We start from the raw sequence: 16415 nt of genomic DNA on the forward strand, positions 1-16415 counted from the left end.
GGAAAGCTTTCAGTCTTTCAGCCTTGAGTGCAGTGCTTCTGTAATTTTTTCATATATGCACTTTATCATGTTGAGAAAGCTTCCTTCTATTCCTGTCTTTTGGATTGTTTTTGTCAAGAAAGGATGCTCTATTTTGTCACATGCCATTTCTGCATCAATAGAGAGGATCCTGTAATTTGTAATTGTGGTTTATTATAGCAATTGATTTTCTTGTGTTGAAAAACCCTTGCATACTTTGATAAAACCCACATGATCATAGTGTTCAATTCTCTTAATGTGGTTTTGGATTCAGTTTGCAAGTATATTTTATTGAGGATTTTTCCATCTATATTCATTAGAAATATCGGTCTGTTATTTTCTTTTTTTGTAATATCTTTATCTGGTTTTGTTTTTAGGGTGATGTTGGCTTCATAATTTGAGTTTAGTAGTGTTCTTTCCTTTTTAGGTTTTTGGAAGAACCTGAGGGAAATTGGTTACATCTTTGAAGGATTGGTAGAATTCACCTGAGAAGCCATTTGGTCTGGGGCTCTTCATTTTTGGGAGGTTTTTCATGACTGTTTTAGTATCTTTTCTTGTGATTGATTTGTTGAGGTCTTCTCCTTCTAGAGTCAGTGTAGGTTGTTCATGTGTTTCTTGGAATTTGTCCATCTTGTCTGCATTGTCTAGTTTTTTGGTGTACAGTTGCTCATAGCACCCTCTTATGATCTGTTATTTCTTTGTGGCCAGTAGTAATGTCCCACCTCTCATTTCCGATTTTCATTATTTGCATCTTTTCTTTTTCTCTTTGTCAGTTTAGCTAGACTTGTGGATTTTTGTTGATCGTTTTGAAAATCCAAATTTTTGCTTTGTTGTTTCTCTCTATTGTTTTTTTGTTCTCAATTTCTTTTATTTCTGCTCTGATCTTTATTATTTCTTTCCTTCAGCTTGGTTGGGTTAGTTTGCTGTTCTTTTTTTGGTTCTTCAGGTGTGTAGTTAGGGCTTTGATTTTAGCTCTTCTTTTTTAATGTAATCATTGAGGGCTATAAATTTCCCTCTCAGCACTGCCTTTGCACTTTCCCATAGGTTTTGCTATATTGTGTTCACATTTTCATTCATCTCAAGATGTTTACTCAATTCTCCTGCAGTTTCTTTTGTGACCCACTGATTATTTAAGAATATGTTATTTAATCTCCATGTATTTATGAATTTTTCTTTTTTTCATCCATTATTAATTACTGGCTTCATCCTGTTATGATCAGAGTGTTTTGTATTATTTCAGTCTTTTAAAATTTATTGAGACTTGTCTTAGGACCCAACATAACACATATATTTGTGCATTGCATGTTGTCATTCAGTTCCCTGAGCCAATGTTCCATTTTTCCCATTCTTTTCCATTCTGTTCTCCTATCTTTTTGAGTTCAGATGCTTTGTTCTGCAGTTCACTAATTCTGTCCTTCACCATTTGAAATCTGCTGTTTTATGCCTCTAATATATTTTTAATCCCATTCATTGTATCTTTCATTCCTATAAGCTCTGTTATTTTTCTTTGCAGGGTTTCAAATTGTTCTTTGTATTCACTAAGTGTTTTCTTAATATTCTTTATCTCTTCAGACATATTTTCCTTCAATTCTTTGAATTAATTTAGGAGATTTGTGATTATCAGTGATTAGTTTTCTTAAATCCTGTATTTCATCAGTTCCCTCAGACAACCTTTTCTCCTTTGTTTTTGTGAGTGATTTGAGAGCCCTGCCTGCTACTGTGATGACACCTTTCTAGAAGTTTTTGCCCATTTTTAATTGTTTGTCCTTTTGTTGTTGAGTTATAGGATTTCTTTATATATTCTGGATATTAAAATTTATCAGATATGGTTTCCAAATAGTTTCTTCCGTTCTATCATTTGTCTTTTCATTTTATTTTTTCCCCTTCCCTCTCTCCCCCTCCCTGCTGTTTTTGCTGGGTCAATTGCTGTGTGATCTTCTGTATCTATTTTTCTTTTTTGTCTTCTCTTCCCATCTTTCTCCTCTAAGATTTAGAGCAATTTGATCCTGGGGACCTCTGATGTGGAGCGAGGTTCCCTGTCAATTGTGCCGCCTCAGGTCCTGGCCTCCGCTGCGCTTCACTTTGACTTTACCTTTCATCTCTGTTTTGTTGCATCATCATCTTGCTGTGTGACTCACTTGCGTGGAAACTGATTCACTACGCAGGCACTCGGCTAACGATGTGGGCCCTGGCTCACCATGCAGGCACTTGGCTCGCCACGTGGGCACTCGGCTCATGGCATGGGCACTGGCTGACCACATGGACACCCACATGGGCAGTCGGCTCACCATGTGGGTACTCGTGTAGGTACTTGGCTGGCCATTTGGGCACTTGTGTGGGCACTAGCTCACTTGTGTGGGCACTGGCTCACTTGTGTGGGCACTGGCTCACCACGTGGGCATTTGGCTCACTGTGCAGATACCCACATAGCACTTGGCTTGCTGTGCGGGCACTCGGCTCACTGTGTGGGCACTCGGTTTACCACGCGGGCACTCAGCTTGCCATGCAGGCACTGGCTCGCAGCACAGGCACACTTTCTCTTCTTCTTTTTCACCTGGAGGTCCCAGGGATTGAACCCAGGTCCTCCCATATGGTAGGCGTAGGTCTTACCACTTGAGCCACATCTGCTTCCCTTTTCATTTTCTTTATAGTGTCCTTTGGTACAAAAACACTTTTAATTTTGAGGAAGTCCCATTTATCTATTTCTTCTTTGTTACTTGTGTTTTAGTGTTAAGATTTGAGGGTTTATTTCAGAACTCTCATTTTGATTCCATTGGTCTTCATGTCTGTCCTTGTTCCAGTACCATGGTGTTTGGATTATTGTAGCTTTGTATTAGCTTTTAAAATTGAGAAATGTTCATCTTCAAACTTTTTTTTTCTTTTGAAAATGGTTTTTGCTGCCATAAAAATTTGATGGTTTTCTTTTCCACTTCTACAAAGAAAGCTTTTGGAATATTAATTGGATTTGCATTTGAATCTGTAAATATCTTTGTGTAGAATTAACATCTTAATGATATTTAGTCTTCCATTCATGAACACAGGGTTTCCTTCTACTTATTTAGGTCTTCTTTTATTTCTTTTAGCAATGGTTTCTTCTTGTCTGTGTAAGAGTACTTTACATAATCAGTTAAATTTATACCTAGATATTAGATTCTTTTAGTTGCTCTTTTAAGTGGATTTTAAAAAAAAGTTTCCACTTTAGTTCAGATTATTCATTCTTTGTGTATTGAAACACTACTAATTTTTGTGTGTTGATCTTGTACCCCTCCACTTCACTGAATTTGTTCATTAGCTAGTAGCTTTGTTGTGGACTTTTCAGGATTTTTTCTGTGTAGGGTCATGACATCTGCAAATAAGAAAAATTATGTTTCCTTTTCCAATTTAGATGGCTTTTGCTTCTTTTTCTTGCCTAATTACTCTGGCTAGAACTTCCTCTACAATGTTGAGTAACAGTGGTGACAGTGGGCATCCTTTTCTTGTTTCCAATCTTAGTGGAAATCTTTTAGTCTGTAACTATTGAGTCTGATGTTAGGTGTCACCCTTTTCATATATGCCCTTTATCATGTTTAGAAAGTTTCATTCTTTTTCTAGTTCCTAAATGTCTTTATCAAGAAATGTTGCTGAGTTTTGTCAAATGCCTTTTGTTCATCAATTGAAATAATCATTTTCCTTTGTTTTATTCACAAATGTAATCATTATATCAATTGATTTTCTTACACTGAATCAAGTTTGCATATCTTGGACATATCCCACTTGATATTTATTGACAATTCTTTTATTTGACATTGAATTTGGTTTGTTAGTTTTTTTGTTTTTTGTTTTTTTTTAGGCTTCTTGGGTGTGTGTTCACAAAGCATATTAGACTATAATTTCCTGTTCTTGTGGTATCTTTATCTAGCTTTGCCAGTCTTACAGAAGGACTTGAGAAATGTATTCTTTTCAGTTTTTTGAAAAGTTTGATCAGGTTTGTTGTTTTAGTTTCATATTTGCTATACCAGTGTCAGTGTATGCCATAGGAATTTATTGGCTTAAGGTTTGAAGCTAGGAGAAGTCCAAAATGCAGGTATCAGCAAGGCAGTGCTTTCTCCCAGAAGACTGATCTTTTGGGGCTAATTGCTGGTGATCCTTGGTACTTGTCTTTTCTGTCACATAGCAATCCATTTGGCAGCCTCTCCTGCCTTCTCCTTTCCCCTTTGGGTTCTGTTGACTTCCAGCTTCTGGCTGTATCTATGGCTTTCTCATTCTGTCTGCTGTCTTCCCAATAGTGACTTCAGTAATAGGATTCAGACCTATCCTAATTCAATTGGGCCACACATTACCTGAAGTAACTTCATCAAAAAGTCCTAGTCACAATCAATTCAGGAATGGATTAAGTTTAAGAACAAGTTTTTCTGGGGTACATGGTTCCAAGCCACCACAATTGGTGTTAATTTTTCTTGTGATGTTTGGTAAAATTGAGCACTGAAACTGCTGGTACTGGGCCTTTCTTTGTTGGGATGTTGTAGATTACTGTTTCAATTTCTTCACTTATTATTGGCTTGTTATAACCTTCTATTTTTTTATGAGACCGTGCAGGTAGTTTGTGTGTTCCTAGGAATTTGTTTATTTCATCTATATTATGTAATTTGTTGGTGCACAGTTGTCATAGTATCTTCTTACAATGAGTTTTATTTCTATGGGTTGATAATAATATCCTCTGTTGCATTTCTGAATTTAGTTATTTGTGTCCTCTTTTCTACATTAGTCTATCTAGACATTTGTCAATTTTATTTATCTTTTCAGAGAACCAACTTTTGTTTTTATCCATTCTTTATTGTTTTTTTAATTTTTCTATTTCATTTATCTGTACTGTCATCTTTATTTTTTCCTTCTGTTCACTTTATGTTTAGTTTGCTCGTATTTTTAAAAATATATTTTTTAATTTATTTTCAAAAGATACGCAGATCACACAAAATGTTACGTTAAAAAGTATAGGAGGTGCCCATGTGCCCCACTCCCCACAACCCCCACATTTCCCACATCAACTTTTTTCATTAATGTGGTACATTCACTGCAATTGATGAGTACGTTTTGGAGCACTGCTACACAGCATGGATTATAGTTTATATTGTAGTTTATACTCTCTCCCAGTCCATTCACTGCGTTATGGTAGTATATAAAATGTCCTGCATCTGTTTCTGCAATATCATTCAGGACAATTCCAAGTCCTGAAAATGCCCCTTTATGAAACACACATCCTTTTCCCTCTCCTTGCCTTCAGTAACTCCTGTGACCACTGTCTCCACATCAATGATATAATTACTTCCATTGCTAGAGTACTAGAATACCAGTAAGTTCACTCTAATCTATATTTTATTCCTCCATCCTGAGAACCCTGGGCTGGTGATGCCCACTTGGCCTCTCAGTTGAAAGGCTGCTGTTGCTGTTCCATTGGAGAATGCAGCAGAGCTGCCCAGGATGGGAACCCAGCATTCTCTCCGTTGTCGTGTGACTCTTCCTTTTCAATTAGGATTCTTTATTGTTTTTTAACTAATTCCTCCAAGTATGCAGTTAGGTCTTTGACTTTAGCTCTTCTTTTTTGACGTATGAATTTATGACTATGGATTTCCCTCTCAGTTCAGCTTTTGCTGTATCCTCTAAGTTTTGATATATTGTTATTTTCATTAGTTTCTAGGTAGTTACTGATTTCTTTTTTGATTTCCTATTTGACTCACTGTCTAAGAATGTGTTGCTTAACTTCCATATCTTTGTGACTAATCTGGTTGTAGCAGTTTGATATTATTGATGAATTCCCAAAAGAAATACTGGATTATGTTGGTAAACTGATCTTTTCCTCTGGGCATATTAGATTATATTTGATTCAGAGGTTTGCTTGATTAAGTAATCATGTAAACCTCTTGTGCCAGTAGGATGTTGAGTCCCCATCCTTTGATGGGTGGGGACTCATAGATAAAAAGCATGGCAAAGGACAGAATTGGGGGCTTTTGATGTTGGAGTTTGATGCTGAAGTCTTAAGCAGGAGCCCCAGGGAGAGAGACAGAACCATTCACCTCATAGTCTGTAGCTGACCTTGTGGAGAGAGGCAAAGCCTAGAGTTTCATATTCTACAGCTGACTTTGTGGAGAAAGCAGAGGAGCTGAGCCCAGAGGAATCCAGGAAGCTTTGAAGCCTCACAGATATTGGCAGCCATCTTGCTCCAACACATGAAAATAGACTTTGGTGAGGGAAGTAACTTATGCTCTATGGCCTGGTATCTATAAGCTCCTACTCCAAATAAATACCCTGTATAAAAACCAACCAATTTCTGATATTTTACGTCAGTACTCCTTTTGCTGACTAGTACTCTGGTTCTCTGACCATTGCAGATTTCCAGCTTCATTCCATTGTGGTCAGAGAATTTACTTTGTATGATTTCAATCTTTCTGAATTTGTTGAGACTTTCTCTGTTGCCTAGCATGTGGTCTAGGCACACACATGAGAATGACTCATGTGTACTTGAGAAGAACATATATCTTCCTTTATTTGTGTGTAGTGTTCTGTACATGTCTGTTAGTTCCAAATCTAAGAGATCTTCTCTGTCAAGATGTTCTATCTAATGGCGATAATGTGTATTTAAGTCCCCCACTATAAATGTAGAAGCATCTATTTCTCCACTTAGTTTTTTCAGTGGTTGCCTATTGTATTTTGAGGTGCTGTGGTTAGGTGCATAGATGTTTATGATCTTTCTTCTTGAATGATTATTCCTTTTACTAATATATAGTGTACATCTTTGTCTCTCACAATAGTTTTGCATTTAATGTCTATTTTTTCCGATATTAGTATAGCTGTTCCTGCCCCTTTTTAGTTATTGTTTGCTTGTAATATTCTTTTCCAGTCATTCATTTGCTTTTTTTTTTTTTAAAGATGGTCATATTAGCTCTCTTTCCACATACTTTGCATTTTTTTAAAAAAGATTTATTTTATTTTATTTGTTTCTCTCCCCTTCCCCCTCATTATCTACTCTGTAGATAATGTGTCCATTTGCTGTGTGTTCTTTCGCGTCTACTTGCATTATCAGGTGGCTCTGAGAAACTGCCTCTCTTTTTTATTGTGTCATCTTGCTGCATCTGCTCTCCGTGTGTGCAGCGCCACTCCTGGGTGGGCTGTACTTTTTTCATGTGTAGCAGCTCTCCTTGCAGGGCGCACACCTTGCACATGGGGTACCTCTATGCAGGGGCACCCCTGCATGGCATGGTGCTCCTTGCGACCGGCAGCACTGCGTGTGGGCCAGCTTACCCCATGGGTCAGGAGGCCCTGGTGATTGAACCCTGGACCCTCCATATGGTAGATGGATGGTCTATCAGTTGAGCCATGTCTCCTTCCCATAGTCATTCACTTTCAACCTTCTTGAATCCCTGGGTTTAAGGTGGGTTTCTTGTAGATAGCATATAGATGGATCATATTTCCTTGTCCCATTCTGCCAATCTATGTCTCTTGACTGGTGAGTTTAATCCATTAACATTCAATGTTATTACTCTCAAATAATTACTTACATTAGCCATATTTTCTTTGGGTTTATGTATGTCATATATTGTTTTTATTTCTCTTTTTATCTTTTTAATTGTTCTTATACTTTCCTCAAACTCACTCCTGTTTTTTCCTTTCAGCCTGCAGAAATGCAGGTTTCTTATTGGCATACTCTCTTAGTTTCTTTTTGTTTTTGAATATTTTGAGCTGCCCATCATGTTTGAATGCCAGCTTTGCTGAATAGAGAATTCTTGGCTGGAATTTTTTTTCTTTTAGTACTTTGACTATGTTCTACCACTGCCTTCTTGCCTCCATGGTTTCAGATGAGAAATCAACACTTAATCTTATTGAGCTTCCCCTGTATGTGTTCTCTTTTGTCTTGCTGCCTTTAATATTTTCTCTTTGTCTTGAGCATTGGACAATTTGACAAGTATATGTCTTGGAGTAGGCCTTTTGGGATTTATCCTGTTTTGGGTGTCCTGTGTTCCTGGACATGTATGTTCATCTCCCTCAATAGGGTTGGAAAGTTTTCTACCATTGTTTCCTCGAACACCGTTTAGTCCCCTTTCCCTAATCTCCTTATGGGATGTTTATAATGCATATGTTTGTGCATTTTGTGTTGTAATTCAAATCCCTAAGTCCCTGCTGGATTTTTTCTATCTTTTATCTATCAGTTCTACTGTCTGTTTGATTTCAGGTGTACTGTCTTCCACAACACTAAATCTTTCCTCTGCCTGTTAAAATCTGATGTTATTTGCTTAGAGTGTATTTTTGATTTCTTAGATTGTGCCATTCATCACCACCATGTTATCTTTTTGCATATGTTTACAATTTCTTCAATATGTTCTCCCAGTGCTTTGTTGATATCCTTAATCTCTTCCTTCACTTCGTTAAGTTGGTCCATGGTATTTGTTTGGACAGCTTTGATTAGTTGTTCGATATTCTACTTCTCTTCTGGTTTTTAGTTTATTCATTGAAATGGGCCATGTCTTCCTGTTTCTTGGAATGGTTTGTAATTTTTTGTTGCTGTCTGGTCATCTTTTTATCTTGATGGGGTTGTTCAGTTGATTAGCCTCTCCCTCTAGTTTAGGGCTTTATTTAATTTCTGTTTTTTTGTGTGTGCTTTTCCTCTTTGACACTTTTTTCTCTTATTCTATTTCCTTGTTGTTTGAGTCCCCTTGAAAGCAAAAGAGGTAAGAAAAGAAAAAGAATAATATTAATATTTATAGTAACAGTTATCAGAAGAATCATATAAGTCGTAGGGAAATGAATATTTAACTCATGTAAGACATGTAGAGTTAGAGGAATAGAAAACTAGAGAACCTATAGTGAAATGGGAAACCCAAATATGGAGAAGTACATAGTATGAATTAATAGGCCAGAGTGATGAGGGGAGAGGGAAAGAGAAAAGAAAGAACAAAAAGAGAAAGAGTTCATATAAGAAGGAAAACAGAATAGACTTAGAAATAAAAAGCAGAAGAATTGGTGGCTAAACAAAGGTGGAATGTAAGAGTAGCAACACAAAAATAGAAAGATGTAGGAAGGAAAAGAGATTGCATTGTTAGCCAAAATTGGTACACCCAGAAAAGAGGATATAGAGGAAGAGAAATATAGCAAACAAGAAACAAGCCAGCAACACCCATCTGAAAAAAAGAAAAAGGGAAAAAAAGGGGGGCGGTTATAAAGAGGACAGAAAGATAAGAAAACAAAAAACCAGACAAACCCACAAGTAGTCAACCAAATGGTAAGAAAAAAACAGCCTTCTCTCTTAAGCCCCTGTGGAACTTCTCAGGCTGCCCATGTTTATCAATCAGTTACCCTGCAGCTTTCTCACTGTAGATTTGAAGTGGGTTTTAGTGAGTAAACTAAGTTAAAGTATAAAACAAAAATAACTTTTTTTTTTTTTTTGAGGGAAAATAAGAGACCCAAGGGAAGCTAATACAATAATAATGTCTGTATTTCCCATGTCCTAAAGTATTGTCTAGATGTTTAATATCCCGGTGGGTCACTACTCTAATTGGAAGAGGTAATCCACTAGAGAAATTTTATATTCAGACCTGGAACTCCTGCACTGAGCTAAACTTTTGTTGGGTTGATTAGCTCTTCAGAAAGCTATCATCCCTTTCCCTTGGGCAGGACTGACTCTTTGCATTTGGATAAACTTTTGGTTAGGAATCTGTCCTTCCACCTTTTTATTCAAACTCCTTTCTCTCACAGGACAGCAGGACAGGATCACCTGTGTGAGAGTTTCCTTTTGAAATTCAAATGGGACCCTGTTGACTTAATTCACCATAGAAGAAACTGAGTCTCAGTCTTTTCAAGAGCAGGCACTCCTCAAAGGGAACCCAATATGCTCTTGGAAGCTTATTAGCACTTCCTAGTGTCCCCCTCCCTGAGCGGTGTGGCAAAGGACTAGTTAATTGCCTGATTCTACCTTTTCTCAGGCCAATTTTCCCTATCCCAGGGTGGTTAGGTAAATTAGGCTGCCTCAGCAGTTTTGCCTTTCCCCTCTTCCTGGTTTCTCCTCGAGTCAGCTGGTATGTTCCTCAAAGCTCAAAAAGTGGGTCCAGAGAATCAAACCTTAACCGGGTAGACCCCTCTCCACTCTTCACCAGAACCTTCCCACTCTTGGAGTATGCCTCCTCCAGCTGGGTCCCCAGCAAGAGGGGTATCTCTGTGTCTTAGTGCCTTGAGGGTAGGGCTTAGCTATTCCACAGTTCCAGCCTCAAGCACCAGAAACTCACAGTTTTACCTTGAGCAATCAATCTTTTTGTCATGCTTTCTCCAGATCAGTGCCCTGATGCCTCCTGCTTTGTGGGTTCCCAAAACAGCTCACTCAGGCAGGATATTGCCACCATTCAGCCATTTTTTTAATGAGAGATGATGTGGGTGCACTTAACCTGAGGCCATCTTGCACCTCCCTCCTTTTCTTTCTAATGTAAATATTTTGTGCTTATAAATTTCCCTTTGAGCACTGCATTGTCTACTATCCATAAGTTTTAGTATGTTGTACTTTCATTTTTATTTACCTAAAGATATTTCCTAATTTTCCTTATGATTTCTTCTTTTTTTTTCCTTTTAAAAATTTATTTATTTTATTCCCCCCCGCCATTGTCTGCTCTCTGTGTCCATTTGCTGCATGTTCTTCTGTGTCTGCTTGTCTTCTATTTAGGCAGCACCGGGAACTGATCCTGGGACCTTCTGGAGTAGGAGAGAGGTGGTCAATCTTTTGTGCCACCCTAGCTGCCTGGTCTACTGTGTCTCTCTTATTGTCTCTCCTCTGTGTCTCTTTTTGTTACATCATCTTGCTGTGCCAGCTCTCTTTGCAAGCCACTGCTTCATGCTGACCAGCACATGGGCCAGCACTTTGTGTGAGCTCACTGTATGAACCAGATTGCCTTCACCAGGAGGCCCCTGGAATCAAATCCTGGACCTCCTGTATGGTAGATGGGAGCCCATTCCCTTGAGCCATATCTGTGTCTCTGATTGCTTCTTTAACCCATTAGTTGTTTAAGAGTGTCTTCTTTAATTTCTTCATATTTGTGAATTTTCCAATTCTCCCTCTTTTATTAATATCTAGTTTCATCGTATTATGTTGGAAAAGATACATGGTAGGGTTGGAATATTTTTGTATTTATTTTGATTGATTTTGTGTCCCAGTCTAAGATCTGTATTTCAGAATGATCCTTGTGCACTTGAGAAGAATGTGTATTCTGCTGCTATTTAGTGAAGTGTTTTATATACATCTGTTTAACTGGATTATAATATCATTTAAGTCTGTTTCCTTGTTCTTCTGTCTATGTGTTCTACCTGTTATTGAAAATGGTAACTTGAACTCTCCTACTATTAATGTAGAACCATCTGTTTCTCCCTTCATAACTGTCAGTATTTACTTGATATATTTTGGGGCTTTGTTGTTAGGTGCATATTGATTTACAGTTTTTTTGTCTTATAAATTGAACTATTTATCTATATATAGTGACCTCTTTTGCGCCTTGTAACAGGTTTTGTCTTAAAGTCTATTTAATCTGATATTACTATATAGCTATCCTGGCTCTTTTTTGGTTACTATTTGCATGGTATTATTTTTTACATCTTCTGTCTTTCAATCTACTGTCTTTTAACTTAAAGTGAGTGTCTTGTGCACAGCATATATTGGATTATCCTATTTTTTTTTAATCCATTCTGAAAACCTCTGCCTTTTGACTGTAGAGTTTATTCCATTTTTATTTAAAGTAAATACTGATAATGCAAGACTTTCTCCTACATTTTTCTATTCAGTCTTTGTAGATCATATATGTTTTATGTCCTTCAGTTTTTCCTTAATGCCTACTTTCATTTTTATTTGATTTTTGTAGTGTTCCATTCTGAGTCTCCTCTCATTTTTCAGATATTTTCTTTGTTCTTATCATAGGGCTTAAATTTAATATCTTAAAACTATAAAAGTCACTTTTAATTTGATACCAACTTAACTTCCATATAATACACATATATTGTTCCTATACACCTCTGTACCCACTTTTTGTTGTACTTTTTACAAATTATATCTTTATATGTAGTATGTCTGAAACCATAGCTATATCATTACTTTTTATGCATTTGTATTTTATAGCCTGTATAAGAAATATAAGATGTAGGTTACTTATCAAAAAATACAATACAATAGTACTCACATTTATAATTATCTGTACAGTTACACTTACCACAGTTCTTTTTTCTTTATGTCACATCTATCCACTGTCTAGAAAGTGTCCTTTCCTTTCAATCTGAAGAACTTCCTTTAGTATTGCTTGTAGGGCATGTCTGCTGGTGAGGACTCCTTCCTCTTTTGTTTGTCTAGAAATGTCTTAATCTCCCCCTCAATTTTGAAAGATAGTGTCATTGATTATAAAATTCTTGGGTGGAAGTTGTTTCCATACAGCACTGTAAATTTTTCACCCCAGTGACTTCTTGCCTTAATGATTTTTGATGAGAAATTCACAGTTAATCTTATTTAAACTACCTCTGTATAGATAAACTCTTGAGTTTACCATGTTTTGGGTTCATTGGGTTCCATGAATGTGTATATTCATGTTCTTTGTTAAATTTGAGAAGTTTAATTATTAAATATTAAATATTCTTTCTATCCCTTTCTTTTGTTTCATTTTGGGACTTCCATAATTCATACATTGTTATGCTTGATGGTATTCCACAGGTCTCTTAGGATCTTTTCATTCTTTTTTTCCCCCTACTCTTTTTACTTTGTTCTCTTCAATTTGAATCATTTCAATTGTCTTTTCTTGCTGTTATTTGATTCTTTCTTTTGCCAACCCCTATGTACTGTCTAGGGAATTTCTAGGAAATTCTTCTAGGTAATTTTTCATTTCAGTGTTTGTGGTATTCTAGCATTTCTGTTTGGTTGCTGTTTAAAATTTCTCTTCATTATGAGTCTCATATTGTTCACACAACCTTCTCCTAATATCATTTAGTTCTTTTTTCTCCATTTTCCTTTATCTTCTTGCAGAGGGAGGATCATTTTTTAAAGGTGTTTTTCCAGTATGTCCTAACATGGTCTTCTTCACAAACCTTACCTTATGTTTATTTGGTCTTATACAGTATAAGCTTGTCTGTTAATACTTGCTGTTAATGCCACTAATGACCAATGATAGTTTTTCAAGTTTGTGCTCCTAAATTGGGGATTTTGTTTCGCAACAAAATGGTTTTCTTTTTTGTGTTTGTTAGACCAGGCTAATAACTTTAGAGTCATTTTTGTTGTTGACTGGAGGTCAGGAACAGAGATTTAGATGCCATTGAAGGCACAGAATCAGGTGAATTCCATTTAAAGTGTACGGGAAGGGGAAGTGGATGTGGCTTAAGCGACTGGACTCCTATTTACCACACAGAACAGAAGGTCCAGGGTTCAATTCTCACTGCCTTCTCATGAAGGCAAGCTGGCCTGTGCAGTGAGCTGGCCTGAGTGGAGAGCTGGCCTGTGCAGAGTTGACCCAAGCAGACTGCTGGCCCACACAGGAGTGCTGGCCCCTGCAGCAAGCTTGTCAGACCAGAGAGCTGGTGCAGCAAGATGACACAACAAAAAGAGACACAGAGAAGAGACAGTAAGAGACATGGAGAAGAGACAATAAGAGACACAGAGAAGAGACAATAACAGACACAGCAGATCAGGGAGCTGAGGTGGCACAAGAGATTGAACATCTCTCTCCCACTCTGGAAGGTCCCAGGACCAGTCCCGGTACTGCCTAGAGAAGATAAGCAGACACAGAAGAACATACAGCAAATGGACATAGAGACAGAGAGCAGGCTATGGGGGATGGGGGAGGTAGAATAAATAAATAGACCTTTAAAAAAAAATAAAGTGTACGGGAAAGAGTGGATATGTAGGAGCAAGAGAAAAAACAAGAGATAGATTATGTGATGAAGTGACAGACATTTGAAAGGAATGTTAAAGAGATAGGTGTTGATGCAGTGTCCCATGTTATTGAATCCACAATTCTATGTGAATGTGTTTAGAGGAAGTGAGCAACACTTAACTTACATTTTTTATATTTCAGATACATGCCTTATTCTAGATCATTTTTAATTACTATGTGATATTGAGTGTCAGGTGTTAAATCTGTACATTTATAAAGCCCTTCACTTTACCATGCAATTGCATGAAATAAGGTGGTGCTTGAAACCACCATCTGTAAGTGTTGATAATGTATTTCTTGTTCTGATTCATTTTTATGCCCTTATTTCCCTTGACAAAATTTTAAAATTTTGAAAAATTTTATGTTTATTTTCAGAAAAGGTATATTTGATGAATACAGCCAGATAACCAGTCTTGTTACAGAGGAAATAGTGAATGTTCATAAAGAGATTCAATTGTCGGTTGAGCAAATAGATCCTGGCACTGAATATAGTGATTTTACAGATGTTCACAGGTATGGTATTTTCATTCTTCTTTCAGTAGTGATGACAACATTATATCTTTCTAACAGATAATATTTAACCAAATTAAAGTAAGAAATACTTAAGGGTTTGTTAGGGTATAGAATATCAAAATTAGTTGGCTTTTAACAATGTCCTTTCTCAATGATGATAACTAATTTATATAATGTCTTTTGAAAATGTGTCAGTTGTTACTACATCATTGCTCAAAACTGTTTAATCCATGAAATTATGTTTCATTTAAAAATTTATATAACAATAGTACTTTATATGTGTTTTAAACTTTATGACATACCAATTACCTTTCCAGGTATACATCTTCTGTTTTTACACTCATACAATTGTGATATGAATAAAGCGGGTTAATATCTCCATTGTAAAAATTAAGGTTCAAGTTTCATGACTAGATCTTTGAAACCTAGGGCTTAATTTGCATTATGCTATTTGTGCTTATTCTACTTTGTTAATATAATTTTGGATAAAAACGAATGTTCTGTCTATGATGTGTAGTAAGATATGTTATGACAGTATAATCATATTGATCAAAATTTTTGACATGCTTTACTAGAACAACAGCTGCTAAAGAGCAAGAAATTGAGTTTGATACTTCCTTACTGGAAGAAAATGAAAACCTTCAGGCAAATGAGATCATGTGGAATAATTTAACGGCAGAAAGTTTGCAAGTAATGTAAGTATTTAGTAAATCTGAATAGTCTAAATATCAATGTTATTATTGCTATATAGTTATACTTAGATTTAGAATTCCAAGTTTTTTTCAAGTAATGAAAATAAATAAAAAACAAACTGGTATTTGTTTGGTCAAAGTGGAATGTTTTGAGAAATATTTCACTACATCTTAAATTTGGTAATCATGCAACTCAAAATTCTAGTGATATTATTCACATTCCTTTGCCCAATTACTACTAATATTTTACATTGAAATAATGTTTTCTTCTTTTCAAAACTTACTTATGTTCTGTGTCCCGTTTGATCTTCATAACTGTCAGGCAGTACCATTTTGGAAATGAGGACAGTGAGTGTTAGAAACAAGGAATTAATCAATGCCAGAAATATTTAGCACAAAACTTTGACTTTGAGTTCTTTTATCTTTAACAGGTATGTCTTCTATTAAAGGTTATTAAATCAATTACTTTTCTACCTTATATCTGATGTGTACTTTTTACTACTTTTCAAACATTAAAGGCAATTAATACTACCTTTTTGAATTTAGAAACATAAGGCATTCTTTTTTTGAGGTATGGGGGATTGGAGATTGAACCTAGGACCTTGTATGGGGGAAGCCAGTACTCAACCACTGAGCCACACTGGCTCCTGAGTTAGTTTTGTCATTTATTTTGCTTGTTGCTTTTTTTTAAAGGAGCCATCAGGAACTTAACCTGGGACTTCCCATGTGGGAAGCAGTTGCTCAACTGCTTGAGCCACATCTGCTCCCCGTAAGGCATTCTACTTTTACTATTTAGCCTGTCTCCTGATTTTGTTCAAAAGCAACACAAATAAACTTATATTTTTTGATATACATTGTATGTGCTTATCTATGTCAGAATCATTTAAATCAGAAGCTATAAATGATTTAAATGTTAAAAAAAATTTCTCTCCCCTTCCGTGCCCTCCCCCCCAGCCATCCGCTCTCTGTGTCCATTTGCTGTGTGTTCTTCTATGTCCGCTTGCATTCTTGTCAGTGGCACCCAAAATCTGCGTCTCTTTTTGCTGTGTCATCTTGCCACTTCAGCTCTCTGTGTGTGTGGCACCACTCCTGGGCAGGCTGCACTTTTTTCGTGCTGGGCAGCTCTCTTTATGGGGTGCACTCCTTGTGCATGGGGCTCTCCTACACGAGGGATTCCCCTGAGTGGCACAGCACTCCTTGCACACATCAGCACTGTGCATGGGCCAGCTCATCATACAGGTCAGGAGGCCCTGGGTTTAAACCTTGGATCTCCCATGTG

At 36.8% G+C, this 16415-nt stretch overlaps 1 protein-coding gene across 6 annotated transcripts in view; it reads left to right on the forward strand.

Moving 5' to 3' along the window:
- The window catches only part of FER (FER tyrosine kinase), a 574904-nt gene that overhangs the window by 144400 nt on the left and 414089 nt on the right, over positions 1-16415 (forward strand). For all 6 annotated transcript variants that reach the window (XM_023586245.3, XM_004484087.4, XM_071209303.1 and 3 more), the window contains 2 exons: positions 14307-14444; positions 15020-15139. In XM_023586245.3, the coding sequence (XP_023442013.1) occupies positions 14307-14444; positions 15020-15139 (258 nt within the window). The remainder of the gene's footprint in view (positions 1-14306; positions 14445-15019; positions 15140-16415) is intronic.

The sequence above is a fragment of the Dasypus novemcinctus genome, chromosome 2, assembly GCF_030445035.2.
Source record: "Dasypus novemcinctus isolate mDasNov1 chromosome 2, mDasNov1.1.hap2, whole genome shotgun sequence".
Taxonomy (NCBI): domain Eukaryota; kingdom Metazoa; phylum Chordata; class Mammalia; order Cingulata; family Dasypodidae; genus Dasypus; species Dasypus novemcinctus.